At 36.5% G+C, this 25,862-nt stretch overlaps 1 protein-coding gene across 2 annotated transcripts in view; it reads left to right on the top strand.

Moving 5' to 3' along the window:
• The window catches only part of CUL2 (cullin 2), a 120,297-nt gene that overhangs the window by 10,337 nt on the left and 84,098 nt on the right, over window positions 1-25,862 (top strand). The window contains exon 2 of one of the 2 annotated variants that reach the window (XM_043966747.1): window positions 10,557-10,697. In XM_043966747.1, the coding sequence (XP_043822682.1) occupies window positions 10,579-10,697 (119 nt within the window). In that variant the 5' untranslated portion in view covers window positions 10,557-10,578. Of the gene's footprint in view, window positions 1-10,556; window positions 10,698-15,529; window positions 15,572-25,862 lie in introns of those variants that run through there. The other variant, XM_043966749.1, reaches the window with a different exon arrangement.

The raw sequence follows: 25,862 nt of genomic DNA, 5'->3' as shown, positions 1-25,862 counted from the left end.
CAGTGGAGCCTGAGGCCAGCAGTTCCAGAGACAAATGAGTTAAAAAGCATTATCCACATTTTACAGATAAGTTTCAGAGAATTTAAAAGACTCATGGGTCAGAGAGGTATTAAGTGTTGGAGGCAATATTTGAATTTCATGACTCCAAGTCCAGCACTTTGTTCACTATCATATGCTATATCATTATTATAACTTCCTTAAATTTTATATTGAACAGTGCTTGGCACTTAGGGACTTCATAAATGCTGAATTTAAATTGAACTGAGAAAATAATATAGCCCAAGTTCTAGGGCCTAATTTTCTAAAAAGTGACAAAACAATTCTTTTTATTTTATTTTTTTTGACTTTTCATTCCTACAGAGAAGTACAGACCAGTAAATTTCAGTGAACATTCAATAAATACCTACTATGTTTAAGGGACTGCACTAGGCACTGGCACTGTAGATACAAACAAGAAAAGCAACTTTAGTTTAGGCCTTCAAGGAATTTACAGTCAGTTTGAGGAAAATGTCAGATATAACATGCAAAGTAACCGTGATATGTAGATGGTAATCAAGGGCAGAGGATAGATCCATATATTGTAAAGAGATTTGAAGAGGGAAACATTCCTTCAAATTTGGAAAATCAGGGGAAAATTCACCTGAACTGACACTTGAAAGAATTTCAGCAGGTAAATATTCTGTAGAAATGGATTCTAGTCTTGGGGGAAAGCCTGCCTAGATGCACATACTCTGGAGAGGCAGGATAAGCTCAGTCAATAAACTAGAGGAGTAAGTATGGAAAGCTAAGTTGGAACCTTATGGTAAAGGACTTTAAATGCCAGACCAGTTCACAGCCATTTTTCAGTCAAGTCCAATTCTTTGTGACCTCATTTGGGGTTTTCCTAGGAAGGATACAGGAGAGGTTTGCCATTTCCTTCTCCAGCTCATTTTATAGATGAGAAAACTGAGACAAACAGGATAAAGTGACTTGTCCAGTGTCATGTAGCATATAAGGGTCTGAGGCCAGATTTGAACTCAGGGAGTTGAGTCTTCCTGACTCCAGGCTCAGCACTCTGTCCATTGTGCCACTCACCTGCCCCTAAATGCCAGGCTAAGGAGACTATATTTTATACATTAGGCAGTGTGGAGTCATTTAAGGTTTTGAACAGGGAAGTGACATAGTCAGACCTATAAGATTTTTTAGCTATTTCATAAAAGATGGATTTGGAAAGTACAGAGACTAAAGGCAAAGAAATCAGGATATTCTTGGAATCCAAGTTGGAAGGAATCGTATAGGTCTTCCAGTTCAAACTATTCCTAAATAGGGAACCCCTCTGTCACATGGTAAGTTGTCCCTCCCCTATTCTGGTGTCATAATGTACTACATTCAGAGGCTCTCCACTTTTATGCAGCTCTAATTGAATTTTTCTTTATATTGAACTTTTCTAAAACTTTTGCCCCTTGCTCCTAATGGTTTATGGGCCATACCCAAGTCCTCACCCTTTCATAGTTTCTTCAAGCACTTTGTTGCATCTGTTCCTTGTCCTTATTACATCCTACCTTGTATACTTCTCTTGTCTATACGTCTTATACCTACTAATAGATTGTAAGGTCTTTGAAGATAGTGACTGTTGTTTTTCATTTTCAGTAACTAGCAGAATGGCTTAAATTGCTTTTCAGAAACTGAATACAGCTTTGTGTGCCATTCAAATCTTCTCTATGATAAACATTCCCAGTTTCCTTTAACTGAAACTTGTATGACTTCCTTTCTCTTCCCCCTCACCAAAATACAATTAACCAATGTTAATTCCATTTTGACATGCTCTAGCTTCTCATTGTCTTTAAAATGTTCTCTGAATTGAATACACTTCAGATCTGGAATGACTAGAACAGAGCACAGGAATCATTCTGCTCATTAAACCTCTCAGTCCTGCCTAATATTGTGTTAGCTTTTTTCACTCCTGCATCACATTACTGAAATGTTGAACTTACCATCCACCAAAAGCTATAGATCTTTTTTTTTCATAATCTCTTTCTTGTTTTTAAATTCAAATGTAGGAATTCATATTTATTTATTATAGTAGTTCAAGCCAGAAATGTCAGTTTGAGTGGGAGGAGAAGACAGATATTTGAGGGAGGAAAAGAGAGTGAACATTTAATGGATAAGACTTGGAGAGTGATTAGATGTAAAAAGTAAAGGAAAAGTGAAAAGTCACATTTGGTTGATTGGTGATTGGGGTGGGGTTGGGGGTGATATCAACAGGAATTGGGAAATTGAGAGGAGGAGATCAGGTTTAGAGGAGAAGATAATGTGATCAGTTTTGGACATGTTGGGTTTGATATAGTGTTGAACATCTGGATGTAGGTGTCCAGGAGCCATTTGGAAATGTGTGACTGTTGTTCAGGAGTTTATAGATGATGAGATTGTGTGTGTTATATGCATATCTGTACCCATACATATACACCCATGTGGGTATGTATATATATGAGAGTCTCATCTGCATGAAGTTGATAATGGAGGCCATGGGAGTTAGAGATGGTAGCAAGGAAAAGAGCAGAATACTGAAGCTTACCCTTAGGCTTGGAAAAGGAAGATGAATAGTCAAGAAGAATTGGAGCAGGCAGACAGGTTGTAGGAAAAATCAATACTGAGTAATATGGAAGCCAAGTGAAAAGAAAATAGGAGAGAGTAATCAACAGTGTCAGTCTGTAAAGGTCAAAGAAAATGAATACTGAAAAAAGGCTGTTGGTTTTGTTAATTAAGAGGTCACTGGTGATCTTGGGAGGGAGAAAGTTCAGTAGTGTACTGGGAATATAAGATCATTAAAAGGTGGGTTGACCATGTAGCCAAACTAGCCAAACTAGGTAGATGGCACAGTGGATAGAGCCCCAAGCCTGGAGTCAGGAAGAACTGGATTCAAACCTGGCCTCAGATACTTACTAGCTGTGTGACCCTAGGTAAGTCACTTAACCCTGTTTACCTCAGTTTCCTCATCTGTAAAAGGAGCTGGAAAAGGAAATGACAAACCACTCTAGTATCTTTGCCAAGAAAACCCCAAATGGGGTCATGAGGAGTTGGACATGACTGAAATGACTCAACAAGATCTTGTAGCCAGATTGAGGGATAACAGACACCTTGGTACACGTGTATTACTGTGAACACATCTACAGAAAGACTCCTAGCATGCTGTGTAGACAGAGAGAATTTTATAAAAAGTTTTATTGATATGTTTTGTTTTTACTTTGCACATATTTACATATTACTCCTGCTTAATGAGAGATCTCTTGTAACAAAATGAAACAGTTAAGTAACTCTAATAATAAAGTGACCTCATTTGAAAGTTTATGCAACGTTTCAGTTCTCTAGTACCTCCTCACCTCTTTATTTTTTAATTGACAGAAATCTATTTTCTCTCCCTCCTCATTACAAAAAAATTTCTTCTAAAATGTACATAGTTAAGCAAAACCAATGTCCTCGATGACTATGTACAAAAACATGTATGTATATAAAATTCTCTCATTCTGTAATGGATAACATGTTTCATCGGCAGTCTTCTGGAATTGTGAATGGTCATTGTATTAATCACAGTTCTTATAGCTCTTAAATTTGTTACTCTTTTTTTTAGTGTTGTTTATTATGATATAAATTCTTTTGGCTCTGCTCATTTCAGTCTTTGTAAGTTTATAAATCTTCAATATCTTTATTTTTAAACTCAGGGTTTCCCAAAAATCTTAGTGAAGTTCTAACCTTTAATAGCTTAAATAGTATTAAGAACTTTGGAACATCTATATTGTTGTTATATAAATGTTTCTTCTGGTTCTACTTGCTTCACTCTATCATTTTATATATGTTTTTGAATCTATTTTTGAAATCATCATACTACATCACATTCATTGTTGGACATCCTCTTAGTTTCCAGGGTTTTGCCACCACAAAAAGAACTGCTATAAATATTTTTGTACATAAAGGACCTTTTCCTTTTTATTCTCTTTTGGCTATATGCCTAGCAGTCATATAGCTGGGCAAAAGGGCAGGTACTCTTTAGTAACTTTTTGTATAATTCCCGTTAACTTTCCAGAATGATTTTTTTTTCTGTTGACAGATCCCATTAGTGCATCATTGTGTCTATTTTCCCACAGCCCCCAAAATACTTATCACTTTCCTTTTTTTGTCATCTTTGCTACTTTAATGTGTATGAGGTGGAATTTCAGAATTGCTTTAATTTTTATTTTTTAATTAGTGATTAGGAGCATTTTTATATGCAATAAATAGCCTGGGTTTCTTCCTTTGAAAACTGCCCATATCCTCAGGCCATTTATCAATTGATGAATGGATTTTTTTTCTAATAAATTTGAGTTTATATTTTCCTCATATTTTTACATATAATTTCCTTGTATCTTACAAATGAAACCTATATCAGAGAAACTTGCTGCAAATACTTTTTCATAGTTAAGTGTTTCTTTAGCTTTAGTTTTATTTGATTTGTTTGTATAAGATCTTTTAAATTTTATGGAATCAATATTGTTTATTTTATCTTCTGTGATTTACTCTATCCCTTGTTTGTTCATGAACTTTTATCCATATACCTGATAGATAATTTTTTCCATATTTCTCTAATTTCTTTATGATGTGACTGCTTCTATGTAGGTCACACGTCCATTTGGAGCTTATCTTTGTACAAGGTATGAGGCATTGATCTAAATCTATTTTTTTCCCATATTGCTATCCAATTTTCGTAGCAGTTTTTGTCAAAATAGCAAGTGCTGTATTCTAATAGCTGGGGTTGCTTATGTGTGTTGTGTACCTAATCTGGTTCACTGATCAATCTCTGTTTTTTAACCAGTGCCAAATTGTTTTTAATAATGACTGCTTTATAATTTGAGACCTGATATTGCTAGTTCTCCTTCATTTGCATTTCGTTTCTTTATTTCTCTTGAGATTCTTGACCTTTTTTTTCTAGGTCTATAAAATAACCTTTTGGTAGTTTGATATGGCATTGAATAACTTAATTTGTGTAGTATTGTCACCTTTATTGGCTCTTTCTACCCAATTTCTACCAATTATATTTTTCCAATTATTTAGATTGGACTTTATTAATGTAAAGAGTGGTTTATAGTTGCTTTCATATACTTCTTGTATGTTTCTTGGAAGATAGAATTCCAAGTATTTTATATATTCTGTAGTAATTTAAAGTGTAGTTTCTATTTCTATTTCTTCTCGCTATGTTTTATTGGCATTACAAATACTGATATTTTGTGGATTTATTTTCTCTCTTGCAAGTTTGATAAAGTTATTTTTTCAGTTTTTCATTGACTAGGGTGGCTGTGCTAAAAATGCTTGCTATATAATACAAGAAAAATAAATTGAGGGGATAACTTTTTTGCAGATAATAGGATGGTGTATATTTGTGAAGGATTCAAAGGAGAATATGGACAATAAACAATTTAGGAAAGCACAGATGGGTTGCAGTCCACACTACTGAATACTTGAATAGAGTGCATGGATGAGATGCATAGATGTATCTAAGTATTGAGAAATTGTGATATTGAGATAGGAGGGATAAGATACTTTTTTAATTTAATTTTTTTGAGGAATAAAAATCTATTTTCTTCCCCTGCTACCTCCCTCCTCTTTTTGAAAAACAAAAAACCAAAATCAACAACAGCAAAACAAAAACAAAACTCTTGTTTTGCACAGCCAAGTAAAATAAAGTTTTGCTTCCCTAATTGAGCAAGTCCAAAAAGAATATATCATTCTGTACCTCTCTGTCAGGAGTGGGTAATACTTTTCATCATTGGTCCTCTGGACTCTTGTTGGTTATTGTATTGCTCAAAGTTCTCAAGTCTTCCAAAGTTGTTTGTCTTTACAGTGTTATTATACACCTTGTTCTCCTGGCTCTGCTCACTTCATTCTGCATTTGTTCATATGTCTTCCGAGGTTTCTCTGAAAACCATGTTTTATAATTTCTTATGTCACAATAGTATTCTGTCGCTTTCATAAACCGTAATTTGTTCAGCCATTCCCTAATTGGAATATGGCTGTTATAAGTTCTTCACCGTTTCAAAAAGGGCTGCTATAAACATTTTTGTACATGAGTCCTTTCTCCTTTGCCAGGGCCAAACTATTTTTATTTGAAATTTAATAGTGGAATAGAGATGCAGAATCTAGAGATATGATGGATCTTAGAGATTCTCTAGTCCAATCCCCTCGTTTACTGATGAAAGGGGATAGTATCAAGGGAAGTTTTTTTGAGGCTGTGAGGGGGCATGAGCATGTGTGAAAGCAAAAGGGAAGGAATTAGCAGAGAGGAAAAAGATTGAAGATAGAGAGACTGGGATGATTAATGGAACAGAATCCTAAAAGAAATTGAATGGGCATCAATTTTAGTGATTAGCCTTGGCAAGAGCAAATACCACTTCTTTAGACTTGGAAAGAAAGAAGAGTGAAGAAAAATTTTGATTTTCTCATGTGAATGAGTGGAAATGAGGGAGTTAAGGTTAGGTGGACACAAGATTCATGTGATCATAATATAACTCTTGATCTTTCTTAGGAATGCCAAGTTGTTCTCCAAAAGTAAGTTTGAATTCTATAAATCATTATATATTTATGAATAAATTATTTATATGAAAATATTTCTTGAATAGCAAGGGTTTTTGTTTTATTTTTAAATTACTCATTATACTCAAATCGATGTATGATCATATTGATTTGGGAGTTCCTTTCTATGATGTAGATCACACCCCGTCCATGTACCATCCTGCATGATTATCTGTGTCCTTCCAAAAGCATGACATAGGAATTCACTACAATGTTCCAAAGGCCTTCTTCATTTTATCCTGACATTGCTAGGGTATCATTGGCTCTCTTTTTTTTTTTTTTTTTTTTTGCGGGGCAATGAGGGTTAAGTGACTTGTCCAGGGTCACACAGCTAGTGTCAAGTGTCTGAGGTTGGATTTGAACCCAGGTCCTCCTGAATCCAAGGCCAGTGCTTTATCCACTGCGCCACCTAGCTGCTCCCATTGGATCATTTTTAATGGCTGCCAATCATTCCTTTTTCTTGTCAGACCAGTGTGTCTCCTTTCCCGAGTGTATGTTTTCTTTCTTATATATCTTTGATATCTATTCTTCAGAATTCCTTGTTGGTCATATGTTGTAGCTTAATCATAACCAGCGTGTACCTCTCCTTTGCTCTCTGTGTGATAACAATTTTTAGTTCTTCTAAGTTAGTTGTATTCCACATCTCACTGCCATATAGAATGCCAATAGAATCTTGAGTTTGAAAAGGTAGACCTTTGCTTTCCTGAAGAAATTGGGGTTGGTAAAAGAGTCTTGCAGTTTCCTGAAGGCAGCTAAGCCAGCTTTCCTCTTTGTTTTCAACTCTAGGGCCAAATCACTGTCCCTCAGTACTCTATCCCAAATATTAAAATTACTCCTTCCATAGAACTTTTAAATGCCTTAAGTTAAAATGAATAATAATTTAAGTTGTTGACTATTAAAGTAATTTAGAAATCAGCTAAAGTCTAGCTGTGTATTGGTTTTTATTATTATAATTTGAGTTACCTTTATAATTTTATAAAATAGATCTGCAAAAATCACTTGGGTTTCTTAGCATCATAACTTATAACTACTTGTTTTGCAAATAAGTTTTCTATAAATAAAATTTCAAAATACAGAATCCCAATTTAAAACCAATCTTTTGAATTGGATAACATTTTATCTTTTACTTTTTATTTTACTATTAACCTTAAGATGATCATGTAGGGTTTTAACATTTTAATGTTGCATTAACGACATACTGCATTTCTATGAAAATCTTTGTCATGCCGAAGGAGTTTTTCAGCTTCAGGATAATTTGAAAGAAAAGACAGGTTTTGGCTGTTCCAAGCATCCAAAAGGTCAACAGCATGTGCCTCTGGTGAATTATATATAATGGAGGTGGAGACGAAGGGAAAAAAGATAGAGTGAACATATAACAGAATTTAGATCGTCTGGTCAGAAATCAAATGTCGCAAATGAGTCTATTTTCATGTCTACAATGGCCTGGTAAACTTATTTTTGAGAGTTATTATTTTCTTGTATGAAATGTCAATAGAATATATTATAAAACAGTGTTAAAAAGGAACCATATAGGCAAGCCTCAGTAACATTTATGTAATATTTGGTTTTACAAAAACACTTGCCTTGCAGTGTAAGAGGTAGGTGAGGGCAAGGGACACCATGGTTGAGCTTTCTTAGGAAGAAAATAAAGAGAGGGAAGAGAAGAGAACCAAGATTGGAACCTTGGGGGGAGTCATCCATTTCTTTTCTTTCTTTCTTTCTTTCTTTCTTTCTTTCTTTCTTTCTTTCTTTCTTTCTTTCTTTCTTTCTTTCTTTCTTTCTTTCTTTCTTCCTTCCTTCCTTCCTTCCTTCCTTCCTTCCTTCCTTCCTTCCTTCCTTCCTTCCTTCCTTCCTTCCTTCCTTCCTTCCTTCCTTCCTTCCTTCCTTCCTTCCTTCCTTCCTTCCTTCCTTCCTTTCTTTCTTTCTTTCTTTCTTTCTTTCTTTCTTTCTTTCTTTCTTTCTTTCTTTCTTTCTTTTTTTAAGTGAGGCAATTGGGATTAAGTGACTTGCCCAAGGTCACATAGCTAGTAAGTGTTAAGTGTCTGAAGCCGAATTTGAACTCAGGTACTCCTGATTCCAGGGCTAGTGCTCTATCCACTGTGCCACCTAGCTGCCCCCATCCATTTCTAAGAGAAGTAGAAAGAAGAAAATGAATTAGATTATTTTACAGCATCAAAAGTTAACATTTTCAAACATTTTCAAAATTTTTAATTTTTAGAATTTTATCACGTTCCAGAAAAGCTTCCCTTCATTAAAGAATTAGTTGTTATAAATTTTTAGTGAACTATAGACAATTATTTTATGATTTTAAAGTTTCTAGTTGTTTTTTTTCTAAGTGACCAAAAACATCAAGTGGCAGTTAACTGAAGTTGTCATATATAAAAATAATCAGCGCTATTGTGCCTCTTAGACCAAATCTTAACATTTTGAATAGAACATTTTGAATAGAAAACAGTCAAGCTTAGGGTATAAGCTTTATATAAAAAGGAATTTAATTAATTGTTTTTAACAATGCCACAGAATAATTATTTTAAAATTTGGTGTTTTCTAGTAAAATGATTATTACATTGAGGTTTGGCTATTACCTAAAATGTAGATACAAATAATTCATATATTTCTGATTTGCTACCTGTTCAGAGTGAAATGCTTGATTATGTAAACTGTGAGCATTTTCATTTTCTCACCAATCTATTGCTTGTTCTCCCAGCCATTAAATATCCATTGAAATTTGGCCCAAGACAAAACTGCTAGCTCAGGAACTGACAGCAAATACTTTACATCTTTAGAGATGATCATAGATTTAAAGCTCTAATGACCCTCAAACCTTGGGCAACTTAATTATTGTTTTTTTTAATCTAGCACATATTTTTAGCATAATTGAAATGAAAAACATTCCTTTTTTTTTTTTTTTAAAGTGAGGCAACTGGGGTTAAGTGACTTGCCCAGTGTCACACAGCTAGTAATCAAAAACAAAGTGTCTGAGGACGCATTTGAACTCAGGTCCTCCTGAATCCAGGGCCGGTGCTCTATCCACTGTGCCACCTAGCTGCCCCAAAAAACATTATTAAGGTATAAAGTTAGTAGTATTTTCTCCCATAAGCATTTGCTTCTTGAAAAGGAAATGTTTGGGGCAGCTAAGTGGCGCAGTGGATAGAGCACCAGCCCTGGATTCAGGAGGACCTGAGTTCAAATCTGGCCTCAGACACTTAACACTTATTAGCTGTGTGACCCTGGGCAAATAACTTAACCCCAGTTGCCTCACCAAAAAAAAGGAAATGTTTGTTTTCCCCTTTGTTATAATTTACTCTCTGATAATGACCTGTCATCCTAAATTTATAGACAAGGACCCCGGAGACTTGAGAAGTGAAGTGTAGCATAGCTAGGAGTCAGACTTAAGCCTGAGGATCCTAGAACTTGAGATTGCACCTTCCTACTACTCCATAGCTCCTACTTCTTTTCTTTAAGTCTGGCCACTCCCTGTCCCATCTTTACTTGTAGAAATGAGAAAAATCTGTAATGATCATTTCATTTGATACTTGAAGTATGCTTTGTTTTTGATTACTTCACAGTACCTGGTATTTAACTACTTTGTATTTAGTATTTACTCTCTGATGAGCTGAAAAATTTTAAAGACAATTTGATAAATGAAGATTTCTAAAATATCACTTAAAATATATCTAAGGATATTTTGAGACAGTATGATAAATATTTGTACCAAAAGCATATCATTATACGAAGGTTTGTAATTAGGAATGTAAACATTGTATTGGAAATTCCTTGGCCTGACATTACTTAACAGAAAATAAGCCATTTGAATTTGAGGGTGAAGTTTAAAATGAAACTTAAATTACCAGGTGTCCTGAAGGATAAAAAAAATTCAGATAGATGGATTTGCACAACTACAAAGTTATTTTCCATCTCATATTAAAAAAAACCAAAGCGGTTCATCTTAACATTGTTATTTATTCTTTTAACAGATTTCAACACTAAACTCCCACAATGTCCCTGAAACCAAGAGTAGTGGATTTTGATGAAACATGGAACAAACTCTTAACGACAATCAAAGCTGTTGTCATGTTGGATTACGTTGAAAGAGCAACTTGGAATGATCGTTTTTCGTATCCTTTAATTAGAAGTTTGACTTTATTCATTCAAAATATCAAGCATGAATATGTAGTTTAGAACAGGTTCTAAATTTTTTTAAAAAGGTCAAGTATATTTGCTTAGTATAAAGGAAATAACCTTTCTTTGCAAGTTTTATTTTCAATTTACAAATGTCTTTTAGTGTATTTATTAATATTTAGTATATTTCCTAAGTTTATCACCTGTACGAATGAATGAATGAATGAATGAATGAATGAATGAATGAATGAATGAATGAACAGGAATAATATTGAATGCTTACTATGTGCCAGACCCTGTGCTAAGTGCCAGAAATACAAATGCAAGAGACTGCTCCTTCCCTCAAGGAGCTAACATTCTAATGGGAGAGTGGTGGTTTAGGAGTAGTACTTTGGTCTGGAGAGTTAATGCTATATAATATGCATATGTATGTATGTTGTCACTTATGACGAGTGAGACCATAGAACAGTAGATTGACATCTCTCATCAAGGAACAATGGCAGAATTGATTTGATTGGGGTTCATGGTTCTCTGTTTTTGGGGGTGGGTAGTAGGGGTGGTGAAGCAGTTGGATGTGATGTCTGGAGAATGCTTCATGGAAAAATCAACCTGTGCGGGCAGCTAGGTGGCGCAGTGGATAGAGCACCGGCCCTGGATTCAGGAGTACCTGAGTTCAAATCCGGCCTCAGACACTTAACACTTACTAGCTGTGTGACCCTGGGCAAGTCACTTAACCCCAATTGCCTCACTAAAAAAAAAAAAAAATTTTTTTAAATCAACCTGTTACATTACCATTGATAGAAATTGTTAAATTTCTTTGCATCCCCTTGGAATTTTCAAATAGATGTCAGTTTAGGAATTGTTTGCAGTATTAGTTAACAAACCTGACCACATTAATTATTAATGGACTGAAAAGTTCTTATCCTAAAATATATTCCCTTTTCTTAGTAGCTTTTCCCATTCCAAAGAATGAGAAAAAATTTAACTAAATATTAAAATGCAGTAGCAGTATAATTTTTTTCAAAGCAGTTGAGACTTTCTACCATGAAATCATTTCCTTTTTTTTTAATTTTAAAGAAATTTAATTGACTAGAAGGTCAGGAGAACGTTGTACAGATAGTCTGCCAAGATTTTAGAAAAACATTTGACACTCTCTTATTCTGATATAATAGATAAGATAAATAGATGTGGAACAGATGATGGTACAGTTAGATGTATGATGAATGATCGGGTGGCCAGTCTCAAAGAGTAATCATTAATAATTGTATATTACCTTGAGAAGTTCCTGTTTAGTAGAGTACTCCAGGGATATATTCTTGGTCTGGTACTATTTAACATTATGATGAACCATTTGGTCATGTGAGAAAAGAATGATGAATAATGAGTTTCTTGGGGGGACCCATGTTCAATCTTCTCTCCCCTCACCCGGGAAAGTCTCATTCTTAGGAAGAAGTTCTAATTTTGTTTGGAGATTGATTCTTTTGTTTAACTCATTGAAGGATTGATGGGATTAAGCCATACCTGGATTTACAATTTTGCCCTTCAGCTATGGTATTTTGCATACTTCCCCTTTATGTCATCTGTAGAGCTCATTTTAATTTGGACCACCCCCAGGTCATGTCAACCAATGGAATTGATTGATGCTAACCTATTAGCTTTGATCAATGTATAATGACAGGCCTCTATCAAAAGAGGATAAAAAGCCTTGACCTCCTTGGTTCCATCTTGGCTTGTACTTTGCCCCCCTCTTGGCTTGGAATGAGGTCTCTTGGTTCGCACTCTCCTCTTAGGACAGTGTAGGTATTGTAGGGCTTCTGAACTCTCCTGGAGACCATGTGCTATCTCTCTAAGAGACAGCATGGATCCTCTGGGGCTTTTTTCCTGCTTGTGCTAACTGCTACTCGGTCAGTTCTTTACGGGTATATATGATATTAATTAATAATAAATGCTTACTGCCAAAACAGGTACAATAGTCATTAATATATAAGTAGCAATAATTTTAGAAAACACAATCTAGCAAAATAATTAAAAAAACACAGTCAAAAATATAAATGGCATACTTATAAAATTTATAGATGATATAGAAATAAGAGGGATTACTAATATATTGTTTGGTAGAATCAGGATCTGAAAAGATCTTGACAGAACATTGGGCCAAATCTTTTAAAAATGAAAGTTTAAAAAGGATAAGTAAACTTGAAGTTTAAAAAAATCAACCATAAAGTTACAAGATTGTGGAGATATGTTCACATAGCCATACATTTTATTTTATTTTATTTTATTTTTGCAGGGCAATGAGGGTTAAGTGACTTGCCCAGGGTTACACAGCTAGTGTCAAGTGTATAGCTGTACATTTTAAAAGGATTTGAGTGTACTTTGAGATCTTAGGTAGTTAGGATGTTAGAATGTGACCAAGATTGCCAGGTCTAGAATACTATGTATAATCCTGAGCACCATATTTTAGGAAGAATGCTCTTGTAATGGAGAGTGTTTAGGAGAGGACAACCAGTATATTGAAGGGCCTTATGGATTATATCTTAGAAGGCTTGGTTGGAGGCACTGGGAATATTTAAACTGGAGAAGGGAAGTGTTGGGCAGGATGTGATCACTATTTAAAAGTATTTGAAAGGCTGTCAGAAGGAGCAGCTAGGTGGTGCAGTGGATAGAGCATTGACCCTGGAGTCAGGAGGACCTGAGTTCAAATCTCACCTCAGACACTTACTAGCTGTGTGGCCTTGGGCAAGTCACTTAGCCCCAATTGTCTTAAACATCCAGGGCCATTTCCAGTCATCCTGATATATAGATCTTGCCACTGGATGCAGATGGCTCTGGAGGAGAGAGTGAGGTTGGTGAATTTGCACAGCCCTCCCTCACTTAAATCTAATTTACTGCAAGTCATAACATCACCTGGATGTCACAGTCCATCTTGCCTAACATAAAGTGATATATGAGAGTTATTTTCCTAGTTTCTAATTGCTTTCACATTACCTCCTCATTTTTATAAACTAGATAACTTTTTTTTTCTTTTGGTGAGCCAATTGGGGTTAAGTGACTTGCCCAGGATCACACAGCTAGTAAGTGTCAAGTGTCTGAGGTTGGATTTGAACTCAGGTCCTCCTGAATTCAGGGCGGTGCTCTATCCACTGCGCCACCTAGCTGCCCCAACTAGATAACTTTTTAGAATCCTTACACTTGTTTTTCTAGAGTATGGACTCCTCTTCGATAAGTGTGAGTTCCTCAAGGACAGGGTCTGTGTCTGCCTTCTCTATACTTGCCTTCAATATCTAATATAGTAATTGTCCAACAATTAAACTTCAAGAAATGTTTGAAAATAATTTTCTCCAAGACTCAGAATTTTAAATCAGAGATACTGCAGAAATCCCACTCTTTAAATCTGTGCTTTAGGAAGATTAATTCTGACAACTGAATAGTGGATGAACTGGAATGTAGAGGCACTTGAGGCAGGGAGACCAACTTTCTCTCTATCATAATAATCTATGCATGAAGAAGTAATAAGGGCTGGCACCTGCGTGGTGACAGTGTCAGAGGAGAGAAGAAGGTCTGTATGAGAGTTGTTTCAAAGAGAAAATTGACAGGACTTGGTAACAAATTGGATAGGGAACATTGAGAGAAATTGAAGAGTCATGGATGGAACCCACATTGTGAGCCTGGGTATCTTTAATAGTAATAGGGAAATTGGGAAAGGGTAAGTAAATTTCGGAGGAAAGGTTAGTTCATCAGTGGGCATTTATTTTGCTTTACTAGATATGTTTGTAACACATTTGTATTTTCTTACTATATCAATGGTAAGGAGAAGGTGAGAGGGAGAAAATGCAGACCAGAAAATAAAATAAAATTGAATAAAAAAAAAAGAATAGACTTTTTTGCTACTTGCTACTATGTGGAGTTGGGGGAAGAAGAAAACATTCCTCTCCCTTTTCAGACAATCTGTATATTCCTTGAATTAATCCTGAGCTGCAAAAGGAAAGATGTTGGAATCCCTCCTGAATTTTTGTCATCCCTTGTCCTTAAGCATCAAACTTGAGACTGAAAGGAAATGTCTAAATAGGAAAGATCTCCTTTGCAAATTAACTGTCTCCTTGTTTCTGCCATGTGTAGAATCTTTGCCCAAAGTGATTCTTTTCTGGACACCCTTCATAAATTCAAGAAACTAATGAAGGGAAAAATGTCTCAATATATCAGTTCAGATTGAATTTGCCTTAGTTGCTGGGTAACTAGGTAAATGAATCCCTGTCCTCAGTAAATAAGGGCAAGAACTCCCAGTATGAATGACTTACCAAGTATACTCTTGCCAAGATACTCTTTTGATTCTTCCCCTACTTCACTTTATGTAGAAAATATTTTAGGCGAAAGAGAAATTATATGATTAACTATACCACTTCAAAGTACTATATGTAAAATATGTGTGCATTTTTGTGCTTATTTTTTAGAGCTAAACTAGTCATCCCATACTTAATAGTGGACAAAAATATTAGTGCTGTGAACTTTCTTTTAAATTTTCATTAAATTTCATTTTTTACTTTTAGCTTTTTTTTGGCTCTACAACTATAGGTCTAAGATAATTGTTACTAATATATGAGGACTTATATTATTGTTTATCCAATTTATATAGAGCAAATATTTTAGGTGTTTAAAATGGAAATGAATGAGCACAATACAATAATCTGTATAATTTATCTGAACTATTACTATTTTTGACTGATGCTTGTTCTAATGATATGGTTTATTTTTAATTTGTCATGGCCTGTCTGCTTTTATTTTTTTTCCTAACTTGTGATATCCAGTTAGATTGCCCAAAGTGCCATTGGCAGCCTCATATCAGATTGCTTTTTAAAAGTTTGTCTTAAAGGTAATATTTAGGTATCTTGCTATTACTCATTTTTATCATATGACCAGCCCAATATAGCTTTGTAGGTGTCACCAAAGCATTCTTATTAGGAACTTTGGCCTTTTATTGATGTTAAGGGAAAAATTACAGACTTTATTAGTCAAATGCTTATATGGTATTGAGGCTAAGATTATTAGTTCTCTCAACTTTTCATTCTAGATTTATTTTCTTTTGTTGAACATTATATTCTTTATTTTTGTACTCTTCAGTGCCTAACTGTGCTTTTCATATATCAAGAATTTAATAAATGGTTATCAAATGAATGTTTTTCTTTGAATAGATTTTTTTTAATTTGGGTAAGTAGCAGTATTCATTTAAAGAAATCTTTATGTAAAGAAATGTCTCTCTAAAATTGGGTTACCATTTGTTTTTCTATAATTTAGAGGTGGTGCAATGGATAGAGGATGGGAACTGGAGTGGGGAAGACCTGAGTTCAAATCTAGCCTCAGACATTTACTAGCTATGTGACCCTGTACAAGTTGCTTAACCATTGTGTGCCACAGTTTCCTCAACTGTATAATGGGGATAATAGTAGCAGCTACCTCCTAAGGTTGTTTTAAGGATAAAATGAGATTATATTGATAAAGCCGTTAGCACAGTACTTGGCACATAGTAAGTACTTAATAAATGCTCATTCCTTATAAGTATAATGTATTGTGTTAGGGACAAAAAAAATGAATGGTTTTCCACATTCAAGTATGATATTAATGTAGCCTAGATTGAACCAGAATATGTAAAAGTTATTTTATTATAAATGTTCTGTGTTTATAATGCTGGTCCCAGTCTTACACAATTTTTGATTTGGTTAACTCTTTCTTAGCAGGTTAAGAGGCATCATAATATAGAAGAAAGAATATTGAGCTTGGGCTTATGAGAGACCTGGCTTTGAAATCTGCCTGTATTGCATAACTAGCTAGATGGCACTGGGTCAATAAGTTAATAGCCTTTTTCAGCATCAGTTTTCTCATCTGTAAAATGAGAATAATATACTGATCGTGACTAGTTTACAAGGCTATGAGGATCAAATGAGATAATGTATATAAATTATTTTGAAAACTTTAAAATGGGCTGTAGAAATGTTACTATCAATAATAATGATAACTCTTATTCCATTTTATAAATGAAGAAACCAAGATATAAAGTAATAGAAGAACTTGCTGTTTTGGAAAACGGCATCATAATTTAGTCTTGCAAATAGCTATTAACACTTAGTATTTATCTTCATATTAGCTTGTTTTTGTAAATGAGGTAGCTGTTTTTTCGGAGACATGTAGATAGAAAAAGTAAAATGAGTAACTTTCTACTTACTCAGTATCAGTTTATACCAATTTGGGGACTCTCCACTAAAGTTTTGCTCCAGTGTTTAATCATGGTGTGGGGATCACCTGTGTTTCTTGAAGATTGTGTCTGCAGAATACAAACTCTGGCACGTCTTTTTAAGCTGGAAAGGACTTGTCATGAATAGACTATTTTTAAAAGAAGATAAAAAAACAAAATAAAAGGTTCAAGTATGGGCCTGGTGTTATGTCTGTAGGCTGAGGATGAGTCTTTCTTTACCACATTGGGAGAGACACAACCAGGTTAGCTGAAGTATGAGATCTGACCATTTCTCTTCACTGCCTAAGAAGATTCACTGGCTCCTTCTTACTTTTAAAATGTTGGGTTTTTGTTTTTGGTTTTTTTCAGTTTGAGCATTTAAGGCCTCACATAGTTCTGGCTCCAGCCAACCCTTTAGGCTTATAGTATGCTACTTTACTTACATGCTCTCTTTCCATCACAGTGATTTGTTTGCTCTTTTCCCATATGTGGCATTTCATCTCTTATCTCTGTTCCTTTGCATAAAGCATCTTCTTTACCCAGAATGCCTTTGCTTTCTACTCCTTCACCTCTAAAAATCTCTGGCTTCCTTTGAGGCTTAATTGAAGGGACAAGTCCTGGAGGGAGTCTGTCCTGATCTCTCAGGTGATAGTGCTCTTACATCCCTACCCTCACAGACACATACTACAGAAATTAGTGTGTATCTACCTTGTATATATTTTATATTTATTTTTCTCTGTATAAATTGTTTTTCCCTATGTGACAAGGGCAAGTAGCGTTTCACTTTTGTCTTTGTTTCCCCAGAGCCTAACAGAGTGCCCACCATAGTAAGCCCTTAGTCAGTGTTTATTGAATGAATGCTGAACTGAAGACCTTGTACTAAAGGTATGCATGAGGGTTGTAATCTTCATAAATACAGTAGTCCTTGAAAGATAATTATAGGGGTATTTATAATAGGGTTGTTTTGTTTAATATATGCTTATCCCATTTAACAAGAATAAAGATATTGAAAATATTTTGATAAATTTGAGATATTGTGAATTCTGATATTAAGGTCTTAGAAGATAGTGGAAATTAGATCTTGCTCTATTTAAAGCAATAACCAATTTTAATTTAAAGTTTCAGAGCCCACTGGCCCTGGATTCAGGAGGATCTGAGTTCAAATACAGCCTCAAGACACTTGACGCTTACTAGCTGTGTGACCCTGGGCAAGTCACTTAGCCCTCATTGTCACACCAAAAAAAAAAAAAAGCTTCAGAGTATTCTTTGAATCAAACATCTTTTATCTCAAGTTATATGGCATTATTCTGTAGTTAGTGAAATAAGCAGTATGTGTGCTTGTCACTCAATATTGTTTCCATCTTGATCATAGGTCTTAGGGATACAGCTACCCAAATGAGATAGTCCCTGTCCTCAAGGACCTTACATTCCATTTAGGGTGATGTGTTTATATAAATACAGAATATATATGTACACACACAAGTGGGGGGAGGGCAAGGGTGGCTTTAATAACTGGGGAAATGAGGAAGTTTTCTCATTAGTTAAGCGATGGGGTTAGACTAGATGGTCTCAAAGATTCTTTCCAGCTCTAAATTTATGGTTCTGTGATCCTAAGGAGGTTGGTTGCCTTTAAGTTGAATTTAAAGAGGAACTGGGGAAAACAAGAGCTTGAAGTAAGGAGGAAAGATGCTCCAGGCATGGGGGAGAACTTATGCAGAAGTATTGAATTAAAAGGTATTTTTGAACAGCAAGAAGTCTAATTTGGCTGGACTGTGGAGATTATTTTAGGGGAGTAATATATAATGGAGAGTGTGTGAGGGAGAATAACGTGTAATGAACCTGGAGCCAAATTGTGAAAGGCTTTAAAGACCAAAAGAAGAGTTTGTATAGCCTATCTACAGTAATTATTGTTGGTTTATTTGTTTCCTTTATATGTTTAGTAGTTTCCTTTATGTGTGTGGTGCTAAAGAGAATTGGATTTTTTTTTTGTTAGGATCAATGGTCACTTTAAGTAATAAAAATTTCATAGAATATTGATTGTTCATGACAGTTTGGGTCCTCTGGTACATCCCCTGCAAACCCTTCCCAATCCTGAATGACTAGGAGTTTACTTTTTATATTTATTGCATTGGATGTACAGTTCCTTTTTAGCCAAGGTAAGGTATAAGATAGATATAAATCTAGATTTTAAAAAATAATAAATATTTTTATTTGTAGTTTGGGGTTTCGATTTTTATTCCTCTTTCCCTCCCTCCCCTCCCTCCTCCCTGAGGTATCAAACAATCATATATGTAAATCTAGATTTTTTTTTTAGATTGGAATTCTATTGCTATTTTTTTCTTGTTTTCTGCCCTCACTTCAATTTGCTTCACCAGCACAATATTTAGAATTAGAAGCAGTATGAATGTATGAGTGAATTAATGGGGAAAAAACATTTAAACCAGGGAAGCAAGGTGCAAGAGAATTCCAGGCATAAGAGTTAGCCAGTGAAAACAAAGAGTCAGGAGATGTTATGTGTGAAGGAACAGCAAGGAAGCCAGTATAATTAGGTCACAGATAATGTCTGGAGAAAGTAAAATAGAAGACTGAATATGTAGGAAGGGACTAGGTTATAAAGGGCTTTGAAAACCAACCAGAAACTTTTATATTTGATTTTTGGAGGTGATAAGGAACCACTACAGTTTATTGAATAGAAGAGTGCCATGGTCAGACTTGTGCTTTAGGAAGATTAATGTGACAACTGAGTGGAGAATGGGCTGTAATAGAGAGACATGAATCAGGGAGACCAGACAGTAGGGCATTGTAGTGGGATAGGAGGAAGATGACAAGTGCCTGCCCTAAGGTAGTGGCAGGGAGAGAATGGGACACATAGAAGATGTAACAAAGGTAGAACTTAAAAGACTTTAGAACAGATTAGATATTGGGGGATAGCAAGGGAGAAAGGAAAAATACGTAGGTTTTGAGATTACTATAGAGGATGTTGGTACAAATGATATTAATAGGAAAATTCAGAAGGGTTAGGGAGTGGGGGTAGAAGGAGAGAAATTAGTTCAGTTTGGGGCATATTAAATTTAAGATGTCTTTGAGACATCCAGTTCAAGATGTCCAACAAGGTAGTTGTAGATGCAAAACCAGAATTTAGCAGAGAAATTAGGACTAGATAAGAAGATATGGAAATTATCGACATATAGAAAATAAATAAACCCCTGGGAACTAATGAGATCACCAACAAAATAGTATATAGAGAGAAGAGGACCAAATACAGTCCTGGGAGACATTCGTGATTAGTGGTTGGGATGTAGATGAATTGCAACTAAAGGAGACCAAGAAGGAGGAAAACTAGTAAAGAGCAGTGTCATGAAAACATAAAAGTGAGTATCAGGAAGAGGTTGATGGAGTATCAAAGGGTGCATAGAAATCAAGGTTGAGGATTGAGAAAAGGCCATTAGATTTGAAATTAAGAGATCATTGGTAACCTTAGAATAGTTTTGGTTGAATGATGAGGTCAGAAACCAGACTTCATAGAATTAAAAAGAAAATGAGAAGAAAAGCAGAGGCATTTATTTTAGATGGCCTTGGTGGAGTTTTCAGTGGGCCCCTCTCTTTATGGTAAGCAATTTGGAATTATGTGATTAAAGTGACAAATGTTCATACCCTTTGATCCAGAGATTTTACTGTTAGACATACACCCCAGTCAGGTTACTTAGAAAAAGATGGAAAGTATATACAACAAAAAATTTATAGCCATACTTGTAATAGCAAAGTACTGGAAGCAGCAGATGCCCACTGATTGTAGAGGAAGTAGAAATGGCAGGCAGGAAGATGAAGTCAGTAAAATTGGCTAGACCAGACCAATTACAGAGGGAAAATCCCTGTTGAAGAGATGTCTTAAATACATCGAGGAATTCTTTTGTAATGTTATCTCAGGGATGGAAAGATACCAAAAGAATGGGGGAAAAAAAGAAATAAGAAAAAGGTGATCAGAAATATAACAACTATGTCATATGCCTAATTTCTCTTTTCTTTAAGATGTTTATGAGAATGATCTTTCCATCTTTCCTTCTGCCTTCATGTTCTTATCTTGTGTAACCTCCATCTCTCAAACTTTAATCTCTTTCTCTACCTCCCCACCCCCACACATTTGGCTACACTTTTTTCCTTTCCCCATCTAACCACTTAGTGAACCATCTCAATTGTACAGTAGCCTCTTTTCTTGAATCCCTTGTCCCCTACTTTTATCACTGATCATGTCTGCCAAACCCCAACCCTTGGCTGCTCCTCCTGTATAATACCCCCTTTTCTCCTATCCACATGCTGCTGAACTGAGCTAGAGGGAATCGTGAGACTACACTGACTGAATTCACTACCATTTTGTTACCTAATCTCACTGGGCCCTCAGTGCAACAAGGCAATCATTGTCCTCATCCCTAATTGGCATTGCTATCCTCCTCTGCATAGTGGCTGCAGATCTCATCCCTCTCTTCAAGGCTGTGATAACATGCCTTCCCCCACCAACTCCTCCAAACTTCATGGTCGAAGACCTCGGCTCATACATCCATGAAAAAAGGGATGCTATTTGCTGTGATCTGTGCCTTATCTCCTCATCTCACTTTGCTCAAGGATCTTTCCCCAGTATATCCTTCCCTACTGACTTGGATGAAGAGGTGAACCTTCTTGCTGAGGCAAACCTTTCTATATGGGCCTTTGATCCCATCCATTTTTGTTTTCTCTAACAAATTGCCCCCACTGTCATCCCTACTGATAACCCTGACATAATGCTGCTGTCGCCATTAGCTATTGTCCTATAGTTTTCCTCCCCTTCTTGGCTAAATTTCTTGAGAGTTGTTTATACTTAGTATTTCCACTTCCTTTCCTTTTACTCCCCTCTAACCTCTCTTTGATATGGTTTTAGTCTCATTTAACTGAAAGTACTCCAGAGTTACCTGTCATTTCTTAATTGCTGGCCTTTTCTGAGTCTTCATCTTACTTGACCTCATTGAAGCATTTGACATGGTTGATCACCATTTCCTTCTGGATTCTCTTTCCTTTCTGGGTTTTCATGACAGTACTTTCTTTTAATTTACCTCCTACCTACCATGCCCAAAGGGCTATAAAGCTGTGTATACCCTTTGACCCAGCAATACCACTATTAGGTCTTTTTCCCAAAGTGATCATAAAAACAGGGAAAGGACCCACATGTACAAAAATATTTATAGCTGCTCTTTTTGTGATGGCAAGGAATTGGAAATTGAGGGGATGCCCATCAATTGGGGAATGGCTGAACAAGTTGTGCTATATGAATGTAATGAAATACTATTGTGCTGTAAGAAACGATGAGCAGGCGGATTTCAGAGAAACCTGAAAGGACTTATATGAACTGATGCTGAGTGAGATGAGAGAACCAGGAGAACATTGTACACAGTATCAACAACATTGTGTGTTGATCAACTGTGATAGACTTGACTCTTCTCAGCAATACAATGTTCCAAGATAGTTCCAAAGGACTCATAATGGAAAATTCTCTCCAAATCCAGAAAAAAAAAGAACTATGGAATATAGGTGCAGATTGAACCATACTGTTTCTTTTTTTGTTTGTTTTTCTTTTTTGAGGTTTTTCCTTTTTGCACTGATTCTTCTTTCACAGCATACTAATTCAGAAATATGTTTAATGTGATTGTACATCTATAATCTATATCAGATTACTTGCTGTCTTGGGGAAGGGGGTGGGAGGGGAGGGAAGGAGAAAAATTTGAAACTAGAAATCTTATAAAAACAAATGTTGAAAACTATCTCTACATGTACCTGGAAAATAATAAAATACTTTTATGGGGAAAAAAATTTTACCTCCTACCTGTCTGACTGCTCTTTTTCAGTCCTTTGCTGGATCTTTATTTAAGGCATGCCCACTACCCATGAGTATACCCAAGGATCTGACTAAGACCCTCTTCTCTTCTTAGTATATACTATGGATACAGTTATTATTTCTATGTAGATTATTCTCATATCTATATATCAAGCCCTAGTCTCCTGAGCTATATCACCACTTGCCTTTTGGACATCTCAAATTGTATATCCTGTAGGCATTTTAGCTTGTCCAAAATAGAACATATGTTTAAAAAGTTTTTTTTTTCAATCTGCCTTTTCTCCTTTCCCCTTTCCTCCCTGAATTGAGAACAAAAGAAAAACAAAATGTATGTTTATTTTTCTCCCCTTTGACCAGTTCAGAAGGGAGTAAAGTTCAAGTGTCTGATTATGTAAGACAATTTATCCCCCTTCTCCTCACTCTCTCCTCATTGTAGTAAATTTCACTTCCCCTCTCTATTCTTTGAAGATCATAAAACATAACAAAATCACTCCCAGGCCTTGTCTAATTAGATTTTTAAAAAACATTTCACCATCCTCCCAGGTACTCTGGCTCCCAACACCAGTGTCATCCTTAAGCCACTTTTACCCCCTATATCCAATCCATTTCCAAATCTAGTTTCTTTCCTTATAATTCTTCTTTTATACATCTCTCTCCACTAAATCTAGCATCACCCCCCTCTCATGTGGACAATACTATAATTAAATGGCCTTCCTGCTTCAAGTCTTTCCACATTCTATTTCATCTTCTACCCTGCTCCCAGGGTGATTTTTCTAAAGCACAGGTCTGACTACATTACTGACCCCTCCCCCCATTCCTCTCTTTAATAAACCCCAGTGGCTTTCTATGGTCCTCAGGATCAAATTTAAAGTCCTCTGGCATTTAAAGTTCTTCATAACTTGGCCTTCTGGTTTTCTAGTCATTATACTTAGGTCCATTCCATGTTCATTACATTCCAGCCACACTGGCATACTTGCTGTTCCTTGTACATGACACTTCATCTCCATGACATTTCTCACTTTGCCAACTGCAAGAAAAGCGCAGAGAACAAAGAAAACCCCTCTTCATTGCCTTCATAGACCTGACCAAAGCGTTTGATATGGTTAACAGAGAAGGTCTTTTTGAAATTCTCTCGAGAATTGGTTGCCCTCCTAAACGCCATAGCCTCATTTGCTCCTTTCCTTGCAACATACAGGGTGTTGTACAGTTCGAAGGCAACACGTCTGAAGCATTCAGCATAAACAGCGGAGTCAAGCAAGGATGCGTGCTTGCTCCCAAGCTGTTTGGAATTTTCTTCTCCATGCTGTTGCGTCATGCTTTTGGTTCGTCAACTGATGGCATCTATCTGCATTCCTGGTTGGACGGAGGCCTGTTCAACATTTCACGTCTGAGATCCAAAACCAGAGTGAGAGGTAGCACCCTTAGAGACCTGCTTTTCGCCGATGATGCCGCACTTGCCTGTCACTCAGAGCGTGAATTGCAGGCCTTGATGGATCGCTTCTCCCAAGCTTGCATGGACTTTGGCCTAACCATTAATCTTAAAAAGACGAAAGTCATGTGTCAGAGTGCTATGTCGCCTCCATTGATACACATCGGTAGCTACCAGTTGGATGTCGTAAGCCAATTCTCGTATCTTGGCTCTATTGTCAGTGACAATTTGTCACTTGATTCTGAGATCAATCAGAGGATTGGGAAAGCTACTTCAAACATGGCTAAGCTTTCCAAGCGTGTCTGGGCAAACAAGTAAACTGACAAGATGAACCAAATTTGCCGTCTATAGAGCATGCGTCCTGAGTACCTTACTGTATGGCAGCGAAACATGGACTACGTATACTAGACAAGAGAAGAAGCTTAACAGCTTCCACATGCACTGCCTTCGGTGCATTCTTGGCATATCTTGGTCAGATAGGATCACCAACACAGAAGTGCTCCAACATGCGCAACTTCCAAGCACCTACATGCTACTGAAACAAAGACGGCTGCGCTGGCTCGGTCATGTGCACTGCATGCAAGATGGGAGCATTCCTAAAGACCTACTCTATGGCAAGTTAGCCTCAGGCCAAAGACCTGCTGGACGCCCCCAGCTTCACTACAGAAATGTCTGCAAGCGAGACTTGAGGGCTCTGGGAATAGACACCAACAGCTGGGAGGAGATGGCCAAGGACCGCGCCCGATGGAGTTCAGTACTCAGGAGCAGCTTGCACGCAGCTGAAATGGGCCTTCAAGCTCGGGAGGAAGAAAAACAAATGAGACGCAGGAACCGATGGGCAACAGAGAGTGTGGTTTTCCGATGTCCTCGTTGCGGCAGGAGCTGCGGCTCCTGTATCGGACTGCACAGCCACACTGTGGCCTGTGGCTCTTCAAGGCGCTGATCCATGGTCGTCCATGACTGGTGGAGGCCTACTACTACCTCTTAGCTTTCCTGACTTCCATCAAAACAGCCCCAATTCTGTTTTCTATTAGAAGCCTTTCAGGGTCAATCTAGCTGTTAGTCGTTCCATTCTGAAATTACCGTCCATAATTTGTATGTACCTAGTTATTTTCTTGTTGTTTCCCTCAGAATGTGAGCTACTTAGGGGGCATGGACTCTTTTTGCTTTTATTCATATCTCCAGAGAATAGCAGTGTCTGGCATGTAGTAAACACTTAGTAAATGCTTGTTGACTTGTGACATGTTAACATGTGATCTGTACATGTTTTGTGGGTATGCTTGATGAAGTTTTGAGAGTTTAACAGAAACTTTGTCTTGGAGCAGCACACACAGTTGACTAAAAGATAGGAAGACTACAACATACTGCTTTATTTTTTGGAGAGGCACTTGGGGTTAAGTGACTTGCCCAGGGTCACACAGCTGGTAAGTGTTAAGTGTCTGAGGCCTGAACTCGGGTCCTCCTGACTCCAGGGCCGGTGCTTTATCCACTGCGCCACCTAGCTGCCCTCTGCTTTATTTTTTATTGATTATCTCCCCTTTCCAAATTGACTTGGTTAAGCAAAAGGTAGCTTTGAAACCTTCGTAACATGGAGTCCTTTTTACACATGTTAAGTTCATCCAAGATTCCTTGATAAATACAAC

The sequence above is a fragment of the Dromiciops gliroides genome, chromosome 5 (genome assembly GCF_019393635.1).
Source record: "Dromiciops gliroides isolate mDroGli1 chromosome 5, mDroGli1.pri, whole genome shotgun sequence".
Classification (NCBI taxonomy): domain Eukaryota; kingdom Metazoa; phylum Chordata; class Mammalia; order Microbiotheria; family Microbiotheriidae; genus Dromiciops; species Dromiciops gliroides.
Note: the sequence above shows the minus strand (reverse complement) of the source record. Positions and strands in the feature narration are given on the sequence as shown.